Below are 13,211 nucleotides of genomic sequence, written 5' to 3' on the forward strand. Positions count from 1 at the left end.
AAAGCAAACATGTCCGAGTTTCCGAGGATCTTGGCCTGTCCCTCAGCGTGTTTCATCTATCCCTGTGATGCGTCACCTGTGGCAGAAAGCGTACACGTTACCCCATCCCTGGGCCCTCCAGCTCTGATGCTGCTGGGAGCTTGGAGGTGGCAGGGCCACATCCGGCAGACTTGACTGTGGCACTTACGTGAACGTGGTCTCAGCCCGTGGGAAGGTGCGTGTGTCATTTCCCCCGTGCACAGCCACGTCTTCAGCAAGAGGGCCGTGTGTCCTCCCTTGACCGCCCCAGGGCCATCCAGACCCTCAGACCCCAGGGCTGCTCCTGCCTCTCACCTGGGCCTGCGGTGTCCAGCTGGTGTCCAGTGAGACCCTGGTATTGGCACCCTGGGCAGCACCAACCAAGCCTTGGCTTGTCCACCCCTCAGCGTCTGGACACTGCGCCCCAGCTCAGACTGCAGTGGCCGGGCTCCCTTCCCTGGTCCTCAGGTGGCCAGTGCTGGGGCTGGTTTCTGTCTCGTCTGCTCCAGGGTCTGTGTGTCCTGTGCTTTGGTCCTGCTGACACAAGACGTGTATCGGAGAAAAAGTGAGCTTGGGCACTCAGAGTTTCTGTGGGAGGAGGTCACTGGGGAGACGTTAGCTCTGCCCTCCAAAACATGAGTGGATTCCCCAGGCGGACACACATGGCCTCTGGAGGAGGGCACCCAGGGTGGACTGAGAGCTGGGCTGTCAGGAGCTGCAGCTGCCAGGGGTGGGCTACGCCCAGCGGCGGAGGCAGAGACGCGGCAGGCCAGCTGTGCGGGGCCTGGCCCTCTGCGTAGAAACCTTGGGACTTGGCAGCCACGCGCAGCAGCGCCGTCATGTGCTCTGGGGAGGGGGGCTGAGTCACCGATACCTTTCCCCTTCTGCCCGGGCAGCTGATTAGCACATTCCCGAGCCTGGTTTGCTGGGCGGTGGCGGTTAAGAGTCCCAAACCCGGCGGATTAGCAAAGTAACTTTGCAGGCTCGGGGCAGGCATGGAAGGCTTAGCGGCCGGCCGGCCCCACCTTCACTTCCTCTCTCCAGGTGGTAGGAAGCTGTTGCCCTGGAGCCTCAAAAGCAGCTGCTGGCCCAGTGCATCAGACCCTCCAAGGGTGGCCAGGCCCGCCCGACACCCCTCCGGCCGGCGCGGCTTGCTTTCCGCTGGATGAGTAGCTTTGCTAGTTGCGTCCCTTGCACTCCTCAAAGTAAGCTTTTTGAGTTAAATGTTCCATGTGCCTTCTGTTCTCCAAAAGGCAAGACCTTAACGTCGTGCAAACCAGGTCACTTGACAAGTTCCCGCAGGCAGAAGGACAGGGACGAGGCTGTGTGAATACAGGTCTGGTGTGGTTCCGTGAATAGCAGGCCTCGCCAGCTGTGGGAGGTTAGACTGTTCGTGGCCGGCTTGGGCCACGAGGTTTCCAAGTGAGTTCCCGCAGGCCATGGCTGTGGCTTGAGGACCGGCTCCCGTGTCCTTACCAGGTGCCGTCCAGGTGTCTGCCCCTCCTCTGATCCAAATATCTGAACAGAAACCCCATAGCCCAAATCCCGAGCTGTCTCAGCTTGTCTGTGGCAGGATGGACCAGAGGGTGTCTCTTGGGGTCTCCGGAAGGCCCACCCTGACGGCGTGCCCCGCCCTGAGGCCTGTCACTTGTGGGAAGAGCCAGGCCTTGGTGGCAGCTTCACCCAGGGCTCTTCCACTTGATCATCTGAGCTGGGCGGGCAGACAAGTTTCCATCAGAAAAAGCAGTCTTCATATCAAAAGAAAGTTCTGTCTCCGTGTACAGTGTGGACTGTGTCTCTGGGCTTCGTGCAGACAAGCCCCAAGAAACTGTACCCGGCTCCTCCTAAGTGACCCAAGTATCCAGGAGTTAGCACCGCCCAGCACCATGCTCTGAGCCCGACATGCAGGAGCACTGGGAATGCCCTCCCTTGGGGCCCAGCCGGGGCCTGGCCTGGATGGAGGTTCCCATGAAACCTCAGTGGCACCGAGGCAGGCAGAGAAACCCCATCAGGGCATTGGGGCAGGGAGCCTGCTGTGGGCAGTGCCCTGTCCTCTGTAGCATTTGGTCCCAAGGCTTTGCACCTGGGGTGTGGATGTATTTGTTGATTTGATTTTGTCGGATCCAGACCATCCTGGTGACCCAAGGGCTCCTGGTGACACAAGGGCTCCTGGTGACCAAGCCCCTGCCCCGCCCTGCAGAGCACTGGTTGAGCTGGGTTCTGTCAGTCATGGACATCCAGGCCTTCAGAGAGGACCCAGAGGATCTTGCGGTGTTAGGGGTTGAACTGCGTCCCCCGTATTCATATGTTGAAGCTTTAACCCCCCCCACTCCGCACATCAGCGTGTGACCTTATTTGGAAGTGGAGCCGCTGCAGGTGTAATAGGCTAAGATGAGGCCATGCTGGAGTAGGATGGGTCTTAATCTAACGGCTGGTGTCCTTATTACACAGGGAAACCTGGACACAGACCGCCACACAAGGAAAACACCACATGAGCTCGAAGGTAGGACAGGGATGGGCCAGCAAACTGGAGAACATCAAGGACCTGCCCCAGGAGCCCGAGGTGGGCCTGAAGCCAGCGGTCCCTGGGAGGGGCTGCCTGCCAACACCTCAATCTTGACAGACAGCAAGCTTCGGATTCTGCAGGGCTGTGCTGACCCCGCAGGCCCAGCTTTGCACCCGGGTGTGTGTCCCCCCACCAGCTCTGCTTTCTCACTGAAGCTGAAGCCCCACCTCTGACCTTGGCTGCTGTGGTGAAGACAGCCAGCGCTGGCCCAGCCTGCTGGGATGTCTTAAAATTCCACTGGTCACACTCCTGCAGGGAAGTCTGCGCTGGGCCAGGGGCAGAGGGCACGCAGCACTGAGTCCTTGCGGAGCCAACTAGATGCCACCTTAAGGGGGAGCAAGTGTATTCTTGCCAGGAAGCAGCCAGCCTGGAACCAGAAGAAATGGAGGGGGTGGGGAGCATGGGGGACAGGGCATTGGGCGGGGACGGGGCTGCAGAGGGTCCCTAATGGGCATTTGGGAAAACTGCCCCATGAGTGATGCAAGCCAGATGGAAGGTGACAAGTGGCAAGGGGATGGGTGACACAGCCAGGACCCTGGGCTTCCTAGGTGTGGGCGGCCCCATTGCCTTGCAGGAGGGAGAGGCAGCTGTGCTCACCATGCATCATGCACCGCCTGCAAGTCCCTGGGACCATGGGAGACCCCGGCCCCTGATGACCTTGGCCTGTGCGCCTTCCTAATGGCCCTGCCCTTCCAGCACCTCTCTTGCCCTCTGTCAGACACCTTCTAGGTCCAGCTGTGGGGCAGGGAGCGGTGGCCACGAAGGATCTGACCCCTTTGGCCGGGCATAGTGACAGGTGGGCTGAAAGATGAACCACTTAACATGATCCTGAGGGCAGGGCTGGGGCGGCTCAGTTTCAGCCCCTCGGGCGCGAGCATGACTGCGCAACTTTATATAGCTCTGAGGGCCCTATATAAGCGGGAAGCGCCCGGGCCAGGGGGAGCACAGGAGCCCTGCGGTGGCTGCACTGCAGGTCATTGTCAGCCAGAAGAGCCTGCCCTTGGCAGGTCTGATCCGGACTGGGGACCTGCCTCCCCCCAGCAGTAGGGTCCCTGAAGTGGCAGCCCACGCCATAGCCACCAGGATGCCCAGCAGAACAGCCCGCTATGCCCGCTACAGCCCACGGCAGCGGCGCCGGAGGTTCTTGGCCAATAGAAGTGTGCACTTCCCTAATGATGTCCTGTTCTTGGACCACATTCGCCAGGGTGACCTGGAGCAGGTGGGGCGCTTCATCAGGACTCGGAAAGTCTCCCTGGACACCATCTACCCCTCAGGTGAGTGCCTACGAGGCCAGTGAGGGTCTTTGGGGCAGCAGAGGAAGGCCTCAGCCTCGACCCCTCCTACCCTGCCCAGGCCTGGCTGCCCTTCATGAAGCAGTGCTCTCTGGAAACCTGGAGTGTGTCAAGTTGCTGGTCAAATACGGGGCTGACATTCACCAGCGTGACGAGACGGGCTGGACGGCCCTGCACATCGCCTGCAGCGACGGGTACCCTGATATAGCCAGGTGAGAGTGTGGCCTCCGGGATGTGGGCTCCCAAAAGGTGGCCCTGGTGGTGGAGCTTAGAATCCTAAGGGTTTCTAGAATCTCCTTTCTGCCCTGTTGCCCTCCCCAGAGCAGACTGCAAAAGTCAGCTGTAGTTTCCAAAGGGTCCGGTTTTTTCCTCTTCACTCCACCTGGAAAAATAAAAGACAGGTGGACCTCAGTACCCCAGCCTGCTACCCTGGGGTAGGAGTGAACATCCTCCAGGTCACCCACTCTGCAACCAGGGCCACTCTTTGCACCCCAGGTACCTCATTTCCCTGGGGGCAGACAGAGAAGCTGCCAACGATGATGGTGACCTGCCCTCGGACCTCATTGACCCTGACTTCAAGGACTTGGTGGAGCTCTTCAAAGGGACTAAGATGGACTGAGCCCAGCCCCGCCCTTCCAGGGCCCAGCCCCTCCTCCTCACACACACAAGTCAGGTGCCCACCTCCCCGGCGTGCCAGGAGTGCCGAGCCAGCCCGGCTGGGAGCCGACCAGGCTGGCCGCGCGACCCCAAACCTGGGCACAACCCCTGCTCCTCCCACACCTTTGGCCTGGCTTTTTCTCCAGGTGAATTTTTTATTGTGATACTTTTTACTTTTTCAATAAACGTGATCCCCAAGCCCGTGGTGATAGCCTGATTACTGGGGATCGGCCCGCCCCAGTCCTCCGGCTCCCGCTGCTTCCGGTGGTCAGTGGACTTCGTCGTCCACTCTGGTCTCGGGGTCCCGCTGTGCCGGAGCGAGGAGCCAGAGTCCCGCGGCTCCCGACCCCCGGTCCCCGCCGTCCGTCGACCCCGCTGCCTCCCCGCCTTGTCCGCTCCGAGACCCCGACCACGCCGGCCCCGACCCCTTAGACCCCCGCTGCCCCAGGAGCCGGTCCTCGCCATCCCCGGCTTCCGGAGGCCGCAGACCTCGCGGACCCAGTCCCCAGCGCTCAGTCCCCGGCGCTCAGTCCCCGGCGCTCAGTCCCCGGCGCTCAGTCCCCGCCCTCGCGCAGCCCCCGCGCGGCGGCGGTCACGTGGCCGACCGCGAGCGAGTGCGCGAGCGCGAGCGCGGCGGCGCGCGTCACTTCCGGCCGGGCCCCTGGCAGCGGCGGCGGCCGAGAGGGCGAGGTGAGGCGGCGGCGGCGGCGGCGGCGGCGGCGGCGGCGGCGGCGGCGGGGCTGGGCGGGCGCGGCCGGGACCCGCCCTGGCGCGGAGGCCGCGAGGGGAGGGCCCCGGGCGGGGTCCCGGGGCGCCCGGCCCGCCGCGGCGGAGGGGCGGGAGGGGAGGGGCGGGGCGGGGCGGGGCCGGCCCGCCGGGCGCGGGGCTGGAGGGGCCGCGGGCCCGTCCTTCTTAGCCCCTGAGGCTGCCGCCGCCCCGCCTTCCGGGGAGCATCCCAGACGGTGCTTTCCGACCCCGGGGCGCAGCCGGCCGGGCCCCCGCGACGCGCCCTCCGCTGCCGTCCCGCCCGTCCCGCTCTCCCGGCCTCCCACCAGGCGGGGCGGTGCCCGGTGCCGGGCGGAAAGGGGGTAGGAGGCTGCCCGCCCTCGGGGAGCTCGCGGGTCCCGGGGGCTGCCGAGGTGGGCTGGGGCCTGCCGCGGGGCGCGGCCGCCTACCTCCGGTTCAGAAGCTTCAGGTACCCCGGTGGTGCAAAAGTCGTGCTCTCCATCTCCCCAGGGAGACTTCCCAGAGAAGGTGGTGGTTAGCTGGACCCTCGGGGATCGTTTTGGGCAGACAGGACTTCTTGAGCAAAGGACCGGAGGTGTCCGCCAGGAGTGTCCAGAGCTTTTAGAGAGCGGTAGAGGTGGGGAGGGAAGGGTGCCGGAGTTGAGTCCTGAAGACAGAGGTTTGATTTGGGGAGAGTGGGAGGGGGTGAGGCACTTGGGTCTGTAACAACAGGGGAGCTGCAACTTTACCCAGGAAGGAGGGCGAGGGGGTGGCGCAGTGCTTAGAGGCTTTGCCTTGGGGTCTTCGGGGGACCACCAGGCCCATGTGGCATCTAGTCCAGTGCTTATCCTCCTGGCGCCTGCTGGGGTGGTAGATTATTTTCTAGAAGTCCCACTAGCAGAAACTGGGCTATGGAGAGCCCCAGAGACACTGAGTATGGAGGGGAAGTGGGGTCAGAAAATCTGAGTATGGATCAAAAGTTCTAAAGGAACACAGAATGGCCTCTGTTGCATCATTGATTCTAACTCTGGAATATCCTTTGTTACTTCTCCAGACAACAGAGTATCACCTCACCGCCTGTCCTTAGGTGTACGTCTGTGTGGGGAAAGAGTTCGAGATGAGATCCGCAGACTGGGCCTGAGGTCTCCCCACACCCTGCCTCCTCCCAGGGGGTCTCTAAGCCCTCTGTTTCCATGGAAGAGCAAGGTGCTACGTACATCACCCAGGAAGACTCTCTCCCTGTGTCTTAGCAGAGCCACAGGGTTGCCAGGGCTCCAGGGGCCTGCCAGGGGTGCAGGCAAGGACAGAGGCAGGCTCTGGGGTGGTCAAGCCACCCGAGCCATCCTGGCCTGGCCCTGACTGCAGTGGCCCTGGAAGCCCAGAGGTTGAGGGTCCCTTGGGGTCCAGACCCCACCCTGCTGGGTGGCAGGTTGTTGCACCCACCGAGCCTTCAGAATGGGGGTTGTCAGGGTCCTCCCTGGCCCAGCACAGTGGCTGCTCCACAGTAAGCCCCTGGCAGGTGTTTGCTGTGGCCGATGGCCCTGCTGCCCCTTCACTGTGCCCTGTAGTTTTGCGGGTTTCCAGCAGCTCCAAGTGGGCTGTCTCTGCGTTCGGCTTGCCCAGAGCTGTCCTGACTCACGCTCCATAATCAGCAGCATCCCTTTCATTCCCAGAAGTGCCCAGTTAGACGACACATTCCTTTTGCAACTGCCCTGTCCACTGTCTTGTTGGATAAGCAGCCACAGAGGCCTTGGAGGTGGTGGTCCCATGTGGCTGTGCTCGGATGCCTGTTGAACTGAAGGGCCTGGTGGACATTCTTGGGGGCTACTTTGGCTCAGATGAGGACTCCAAGGCCCAGGGAGGGAAGAGACTCACCTGCGACAGACAGAGCAGGGCTGGGTGATCTCCGCTTGGCACTGTGGGCTAGGCAGCCGTGGACAACACTGTAGGGCGATGTGTGGTTTTCCATGGTGCTGGCAGCAGCAGAGATGGCAAGATGGCTCTGTGGCATAGACTGTATTTGGCGTGGGCTGGGGACCCAGTAGCTGGTGACACCGGATGAAACAGATTGTGGCCAGACAGGGCTTGATAGCAGAAGGCCCGGATAGTGTCTGGGTGGGGAGTGACTTGGGGAGGAGATGTGGGAAAGATGGTGCTGGCATCATGTGTCTCAGGGAGGGAGGAGGATAGTGCAGGAGGCTGTCCCAGCTCGGGGAGGGGCGGGGGTGGCTGGGAATGGGATGGAGTAACGGGAGAGGCTCTGGGAGGGAGGTGTCTGGGCTTCCGGCTTGGGCTCTGGGCCGAGGGGAGATGGTCGTTGCCTTCTCAGATCTGATACAGCTGTGACGCACCGTGGTCCACTAAGAATGGAAGAACACCGTTAACCTCTGTGCTAGCGATTGCCTGGCGCAACCCAATCTCAAAGCCATTAAAGTATGAGAAGGTTTTTTAGAGCTGACGGGCTGCAGTGTGAGTGCTGAGGCTCAAGCTGGTCCATTCTTGAGGAAATGTGTCTGATGATTATTGTGAGCGAAAAACGGACGGAAAATGGGGCGGGAGATGTTTGGGAAGCTGGCCAGGTGGGCTGTAATGCAGGGTGTGAGCAGTAGTCACCATCCTTCCAGACTCGGGCCTCCCAGCGGGGCCCTCGAGGCCACTGGGCCTGTTTAGGTGTCCCTGGCACTTTTCCAGGCGTGCCGTTCTCCCCAGCCCGCTGGTCACCTGGCCCCCCTGTGCCTGCCTCTGTCCTGGCACCACTCAGCGCGTTCCCCTGGTGGTAAACATGCTCAGGTTTCCCTGTGCTTGGCCAGACGCGCCCGGTTGGCCCAGGCCTCGGGCCTCCCCTCCCGGCCAGCCGTGGCAGACAGGCTGTTGGCTGAGGGTCCCACTTCCTCCCCTCGCTCCACTGAGACTGCTCATGCTAGGTCAGTGGGGGTTTTGTCATGCCGGTCCAGTGTCCCTTCTCCATCCAGGTCTTCCTCGACTCCAGCTGCCCCCGTGGACTTCTCCCCACCTCGTTCTCCCTCCCTGTACACTCTGTGGCTCGGCCCTTGTCCGCCATGTCCCGCAGCCGCAAGTCCCTGAGCTTCTGTCTTCAGTCCTTTTGGGCCGCTCCCTTTGCTCAGTGTTAGCGGCCTGGTCACCCGCTGTTGCCAAGGCTCATGCTCGCCCTGTCATCTTCCGTGGCAGAAGTGGGCCCAGTGTGTACAACCCTTTCGGGTCTCTTCCCTCTGGCCACTGATGAGTGCTACTTCTCTGGGTGCTCCTGTGCACCTGTTGGCGGCCACATGCCTAGGACTGGAATGGCTCTTGTGGGGCCTGTGTATTTATTAGGGGTCAGCATGAGGGGCCTGGCTCCTTAAAGGAGCCCCAGGAGGTGATGAGAGTGAGCGAGCACAGCCTGCTGTCCCTCTGTCCCAGGGGAGCAGCAGGCCCGGCTTCTCAGGAAGCTGGTACGGTCAGTAGAAGCCTCGGTGTCCCTAGGTCTCGGAAGGGTCAGGGCAGGGCCAGCACAAGGTCCTGGGGAGAATGGCCTGTGGAGGCAGAAGACAGAGGGTTTGGAGGTTCCTCGTGTCTAGGACAAGCTGGTAGGACACCGGCCTGTGAAGTTGGGCCTGGCTGAGTGTGACCTCCCCCATCGAGGTTGCCAGTGGCTTTTTAAAAAGTCATTTTACTTGTTCCTCAAGTCCTGAGGACGTGAGAACCTGTGGGTGTCCGGCACCTGACCAAGATGCTTCCTGGCCCACTCTCTGGGGTACCAGCAGCCCCTTACCTGATGTAGCACATCCACTGGGCGGGCGCTGGGTGACAAGTGCCCCACTCCACGGCTTACAGCCTGCGGGGGACACTCACCTCTGAGGACGGCTCAGCTCTACTGGCAGTTAACAAGCCCCAGCCTGGCGTCCGCCTAGGTCTGGAGCTGGTGTGAGCTCAGCTAGCTCCTGGTCTGGTTGGGAAGCCCAGCTGGCGGCAGCGGGGCAGGTGCCCAGCGTGGAGACCAAGTGCTCCAGGGGCCCAGGGCGCAGGCCTTGGGGCTGCACGGGCCGAGGGGGGCCAGTGAGGCTCCCGGCGAGCCACAGAGCCAGTGTGCAGACAGGGTGCCGGGCTCCAGGCTTGGCTTGGGCCTGAAGCTGAGCCAGGAACGCAGGCAGCCCCTGGAGGCTATGGCCAGAGCAGGTGGAAGCAGAGGCTGCCCTGGGAGGAGAGGCCCCAGCGTGGGCAAGGCTGAGAAGGTGGGTGCCCTGAAGGAGTGGCCGCCCAGGTCCCAGAGGACAGGCTGCAGGACAGCAGGGAGCCTGGCCATGAGGAGGGGCCGCCCAGCATAGGTCCTCCGGGTGCCTCCCTCCTGTTGCGTAATTGGAGCTTCCTGCCTCACCCCACTGCTGGCAGCCCCACGAAATGGGTGTCCCGAGGGCTTTCCCTCTGTACTCTGGTGTTTGTGGGGCTGGTGCGTGGGCAGGGGAACCATGTGCAGCGAAACTCCCCAAGCCCAAGAAAGGAGAAGTCCTTTTGCAAGGAGCTGGGCCCCTAGCCTGGGAGGGGCACAGGGTTCCATGTGCCTCCAGGAAGCTGCCTTTACGCTTTTTTGTTGTTCTTACCTCAGTCCGAGTGCTGCGTTGACCTGTGCAGGTGTTTAAACGCGGAGGTTGCCGGTGAGGAAGTCCCCACCATGTCTCAGCCTCCTGGCCTTCGGGAGGGGCTGCAGCTACCTGCTCTGGGCAGTCTGGGGGCCCGGGGTTCCTGGGGTGGGTGGCTGAGGTGCTTGTGCTCAGAGGCCGTTTGCAGGGTCCCCCCACCTGGAGCACCTGGGGTGCCCAGCTCTGGTGCAAGGCCGGGCCTAGGGTCGGGCCTGTGCAGCCAGCGTCCTCACCCTGTGGTGTGTGTCCTCAGCCAGAGAGGGGAAGCTGGCCAGGTGGCCAGTTTGTAAGCCTAAAAATAGAGCCCCATCCAGGGCTGTAGAGTTCCCTGGGCTCAGAGGCTGTAAACAGAATGCATCCTGGGGTCTCCGCCGTTCTGTTGGGCCTGGCGGCTTCCTCCCGGCTCACAGCCCTCCCCCAGCCCTCCTGTCACACCGCAGCCTCGGGGACCAGGAAGCTGGGCAGGCTCTGCTGGGCTGCTCCCCACTGGGAAGCACACCCATTTTACAGATGAGAAACAGGCTTGGTGGAAACAACAACCAGGCCCTGCAGGCTGCGAGGGCACTGGACGACTGCAGCCTTCCCCACAGACTCACGCTCTGCCGGGAAGGGTGTTCTGGGCCTCGGGGACCGGGAGTGTCAGCAGAGCTGCCCCACCCCGGGGAAGGTGCTCCCTGGGCAGCAGTGGTCCAAGTGCAGGGGCCGTCCAGAGTCCAGGCCGCTCCGGGTCCTGCATCGCCACCCCCCGGCCCCATCAAGCTGACCCTGCCACACCCTGAGCCAGCTGGGTTGTGGCTGGACCCAGTCCCCTGGGAGACAGGGAGGGCACAGCTAAAGGGAGGAGGCAGCCCCTCTGGAGAGGGTGACCTCCGTCCCACTCCTGTGTCGTGGGGCTTCCCCTTCCAGAGGCCGAGGGCATCCGGCAGCGGAGCAGGAGGATCAGACACCCCAGCGATGACCAGGTGAGTCTCAGGCAGCAGAGTGGCCTGGGGTGGGGCCGCCCCCTGCTCCCTGCTCCCTGCTCCCCTCTCCCCTGACGGGCTGGGCTCCCCCAGCTCCCCTGTCTCCAGAGTTGTCTACAACGGCAAGAGGAACAGCAGCCCCCGCTCCCCCCCCAGCAGCAGCGAGATCTTCACCCCAGCCCATGAGGAGAATGTGCGCTTCATCTACGAAGGTGCGCGGGCGCCACCCTCACTCTCCCCCCAGCCTTCCGGGCCTGGGCGGGACTGTCTAGTGAGGAGACCCATTCCTGGTCCTGGGGGTCTGGCAGCCAGCACCCCGGAGGAGGTGGCGTTCTCAGCCTGTCGTGTTTGTGCAGGGAGGGGGGCCACGCGGAAGACAGACGGGGGGACCCGGGGCCGTCCCGGAAGCGGCATGGCTGGAGTGTGTGAGCACGTGTGCGTGACCTTTGTGCCGGGAGGTGGGGGGTGGAGGAGGCGGGAAAGATGTGGGCTGGCCTGGAGGAAGATGCGCTGTTCCCCGGTGGGTCACCCGTGCCTCTGTGACTGCAGTTCTGGCCACGGGGCCACGGGGCCACGGGGCTGCAAGGGGTGAGGTCCAGGCAGGGCTCGCCAAGGGACCGGGGGTGTGCAGGGGGCAACTTCAGGTCAAGAGCGGGCAGGGGCTGCAGGGCCTCTCTGAGAGGAGGGACAGGTAAGACTGGGCTGCCGGCCTGATGGGCTGGGGGCTCTGACCGCCCTGCCTCCCGCAGCCTGGCAGGGTGTGGAGCGAGACCTGCGCAGCCAGATGTCAGGCAGCGAGAGGGGCCTGGTGGAGGAGTACGTGGAGAAGGTCCCTAACCCCAGCCTGAAGAGTGAGTGGGGGGGCCGGCCTAGGAGGGAGAGGCCCGGCCAGGGGCAGGGCTTGGGGGTGGGCTGGGTCCCAGGACATTCAGAGGCAGGGGCACGATGAGGGGGGACCCTGTCTCCCCACCTGCGGCCACCGCTGAGCACTCTGTTGCCCGGCAGCCTTCAAGCCCATCGACCTGAGCGACCTGAAGCGCCGGAACACGCAGGACGCCAAGAAGTCCTAGAGCGCCGGGCCCTCCCCTGGCCTCTGGGAGATCTGGGTGCCGCCTGCTGCCGGGACCTCCTCTCCTGTGGGCCCAGCTCCTGGGAGGGGAGGAGGCCTTGCTCCCAGTGGGCTGAAAACCCCAGGACTAGGACAGGCAAGATTGACGGCCGAGGCCTTCCCCTCCTCCCCAGGCTCCCTCCTTTTCTCTTGGGGGATCTCAAGCTGCCCCTGTCACTAGGAGGGCTTGGCCTTGCCAGCCCCTGCCCTCCCCTGGGCCTGGTGCATCTTTGGAGCTGCCTGGGCCTGCCTGCCCCCCAGGGCCTTGACCCTGAGCTCCCTCCCCTTTCCCACCACCTTTCCCTGCCCCTACCCCCTACCCCTGGCCACTTGTAGGATCAGGAAGGAGATGAAGGGGCCTCTGTTGTCTTCTGTGCTGGTGGGAGTGGGCTGGGTTTGTCCCTGAGGTGTCCAGAAGACAGGACAAGGGCTATCCCACCCGAGCCCCACGTGGGTTCCCCACTGACCCTTGCTGCTTCTCTGGCCTGGACACAGGGAGCATCTGGCCCCCCCAGCCCCCTGTCCAGCTGGGCCCCTTCCTTCCCTGTGTCAACTTCAGGATGGCACCAGATCTCCCAGCCGGGGACACTGCTAGGCACCCCCTCCAAGGGTCCTGGGCAGCCAGGCCCGGCCCTGCCTTGGGAAGGGCATGGGGCTGCCCTGAGCTGGTGAGGCCACCCAGTGTGTCCTGCTCTGTACAGTGAGCTGGGAGGATTTTCAGGGCCACTTGTTCTTCCTGTGCCCTCCAAATCCAAGTGTCTGTGACTGGAACCTGAGGACCAGTGAATAAAGGCGAGATGGCATTGGTTCGGCTTCTTGGCGGTGGTGAGGCCCCTGTCCCGGCTGTCCACGCAGGATGGGAAATCCAAGGTCATGGTCAAGGCCCAGAACTTGCGTCTGGTCCTTGGGCCTTGCCGGGGGCTCGGGCCTCCTGGGGGGCAGTGGGCAGTGGAGGTGGAGGCCCTGGGGGTGATGTGTCGTTCTGCAGCCCTGGGCCCTCGGGGGTGGCTGCTCCGCTGTCCAGGTATTGAAGAGGGGCTGCCGGGAACCAGAGCCACAGGTGTATCGATCTTCAGACGGGGGCACACCCTGGCAGGCCAGAGACAAGCCACCAGAAGTTGTTTCAGGAGCACCCTTTCCCTGGAGTATTCTGGGGCTCCAGTGGCCCTACGGGAAGCTCTGGGAAGCCTCTTCTCCTGGGGGTTGGGGGTCCCCAGGGACGGGCGGGCAGGCAGGAAGGATGGT

At 63.3% G+C, this 13,211-nt stretch overlaps 2 protein-coding genes across 7 annotated transcripts; both read left to right on the forward strand.

The window, feature by feature from the left end:
- Positions 1-3,516: 3,516 nt before the first annotated feature.
- PPP1R27 (protein phosphatase 1 regulatory subunit 27) lies at positions 3,517-4,724 on the forward strand. Its single transcript, XM_010999520.3, has 3 exons — positions 3,517-3,858; positions 3,938-4,088; positions 4,372-4,724. Exons 1-3 carry the CDS (start codon positions 3,669-3,671, stop codon positions 4,493-4,495), a joined length of 465 nt encoding a protein of 154 aa, XP_010997822.1. The 5' UTR covers positions 3,517-3,668; the 3' UTR covers positions 4,496-4,724.
- A 447-nt stretch (positions 4,725-5,171) lies between these two features.
- On the forward strand, positions 5,172-12,773 carry MCRIP1 (MAPK regulated corepressor interacting protein 1). Of its 6 annotated transcripts, none has more exons than XM_064495376.1 (6): positions 5,196-5,223; positions 6,314-6,348; positions 10,803-10,858; positions 10,952-11,070; positions 11,608-11,709; positions 11,864-12,773. In XM_064495376.1, exons 3-6 carry the CDS (start codon positions 10,851-10,853, stop codon positions 11,926-11,928), a joined length of 294 nt encoding a protein of 97 aa, XP_064351446.1. In that variant the 5' UTR covers positions 5,196-5,223; positions 6,314-6,348; positions 10,803-10,850; the 3' UTR covers positions 11,929-12,773. The 6 variants fall into 6 exon arrangements, with proteins under 6 accessions (XP_064351445.1, XP_064351446.1, XP_064351448.1 ...); XM_064495378.1 differs by lacking the exon at positions 5,196-5,223 and adding an exon at positions 5,599-5,621; XM_064495375.1 differs by lacking the exon at positions 6,314-6,348 and having other exon boundaries at positions 5,172-5,223.
- The last annotated feature ends 438 nt before the right edge of the window (positions 12,774-13,211 follow it).

The sequence above is a fragment of the Camelus dromedarius genome, chromosome 16 (assembly GCF_036321535.1).
Source record: "Camelus dromedarius isolate mCamDro1 chromosome 16, mCamDro1.pat, whole genome shotgun sequence".
Taxonomy (NCBI): Eukaryota; Metazoa; Chordata; class Mammalia; order Artiodactyla; family Camelidae; genus Camelus; species Camelus dromedarius.

What these genes read in the sequence shown, in the direction of transcription:
- MCRIP1 (XM_064495374.1), top strand. Translation starts at nt 10,407, where the DNA reads ATGAGAAACAGGCTTGGTGGAAACAACAACCAGGCCCTGCAGGCTGCG. An exon ending in GACACCCCAGCGATGACCAG is followed by an intron (nt 10,859 to 10,951) that starts GTGAGTCTCAGG and finishes GGGCTCCCCCAG; the next exon opens with CTCCCCTGTCTCCAGAGTTG. An exon ending in TGTGCGCTTCATCTACGAAG is followed by an intron (nt 11,071 to 11,607) that starts GTGCGCGGGCGC and finishes TGCCTCCCGCAG; the next exon opens with CCTGGCAGGGTGTGGAGCGA.
- PPP1R27 (XM_010999520.3), top strand. Translation starts at nt 3,669, where the DNA reads ATGCCCAGCAGAACAGCCCGCTATGCCCGCTACAGCCCACGGCAGCGG. An exon ending in GGACACCATCTACCCCTCAG is followed by an intron (nt 3,859 to 3,937) that starts GTGAGTGCCTAC and finishes TACCCTGCCCAG; the next exon opens with GCCTGGCTGCCCTTCATGAA. An exon ending in GGGTACCCTGATATAGCCAG is followed by an intron (nt 4,089 to 4,371) that starts GTGAGAGTGTGG and finishes TTTGCACCCCAG; the next exon opens with GTACCTCATTTCCCTGGGGG.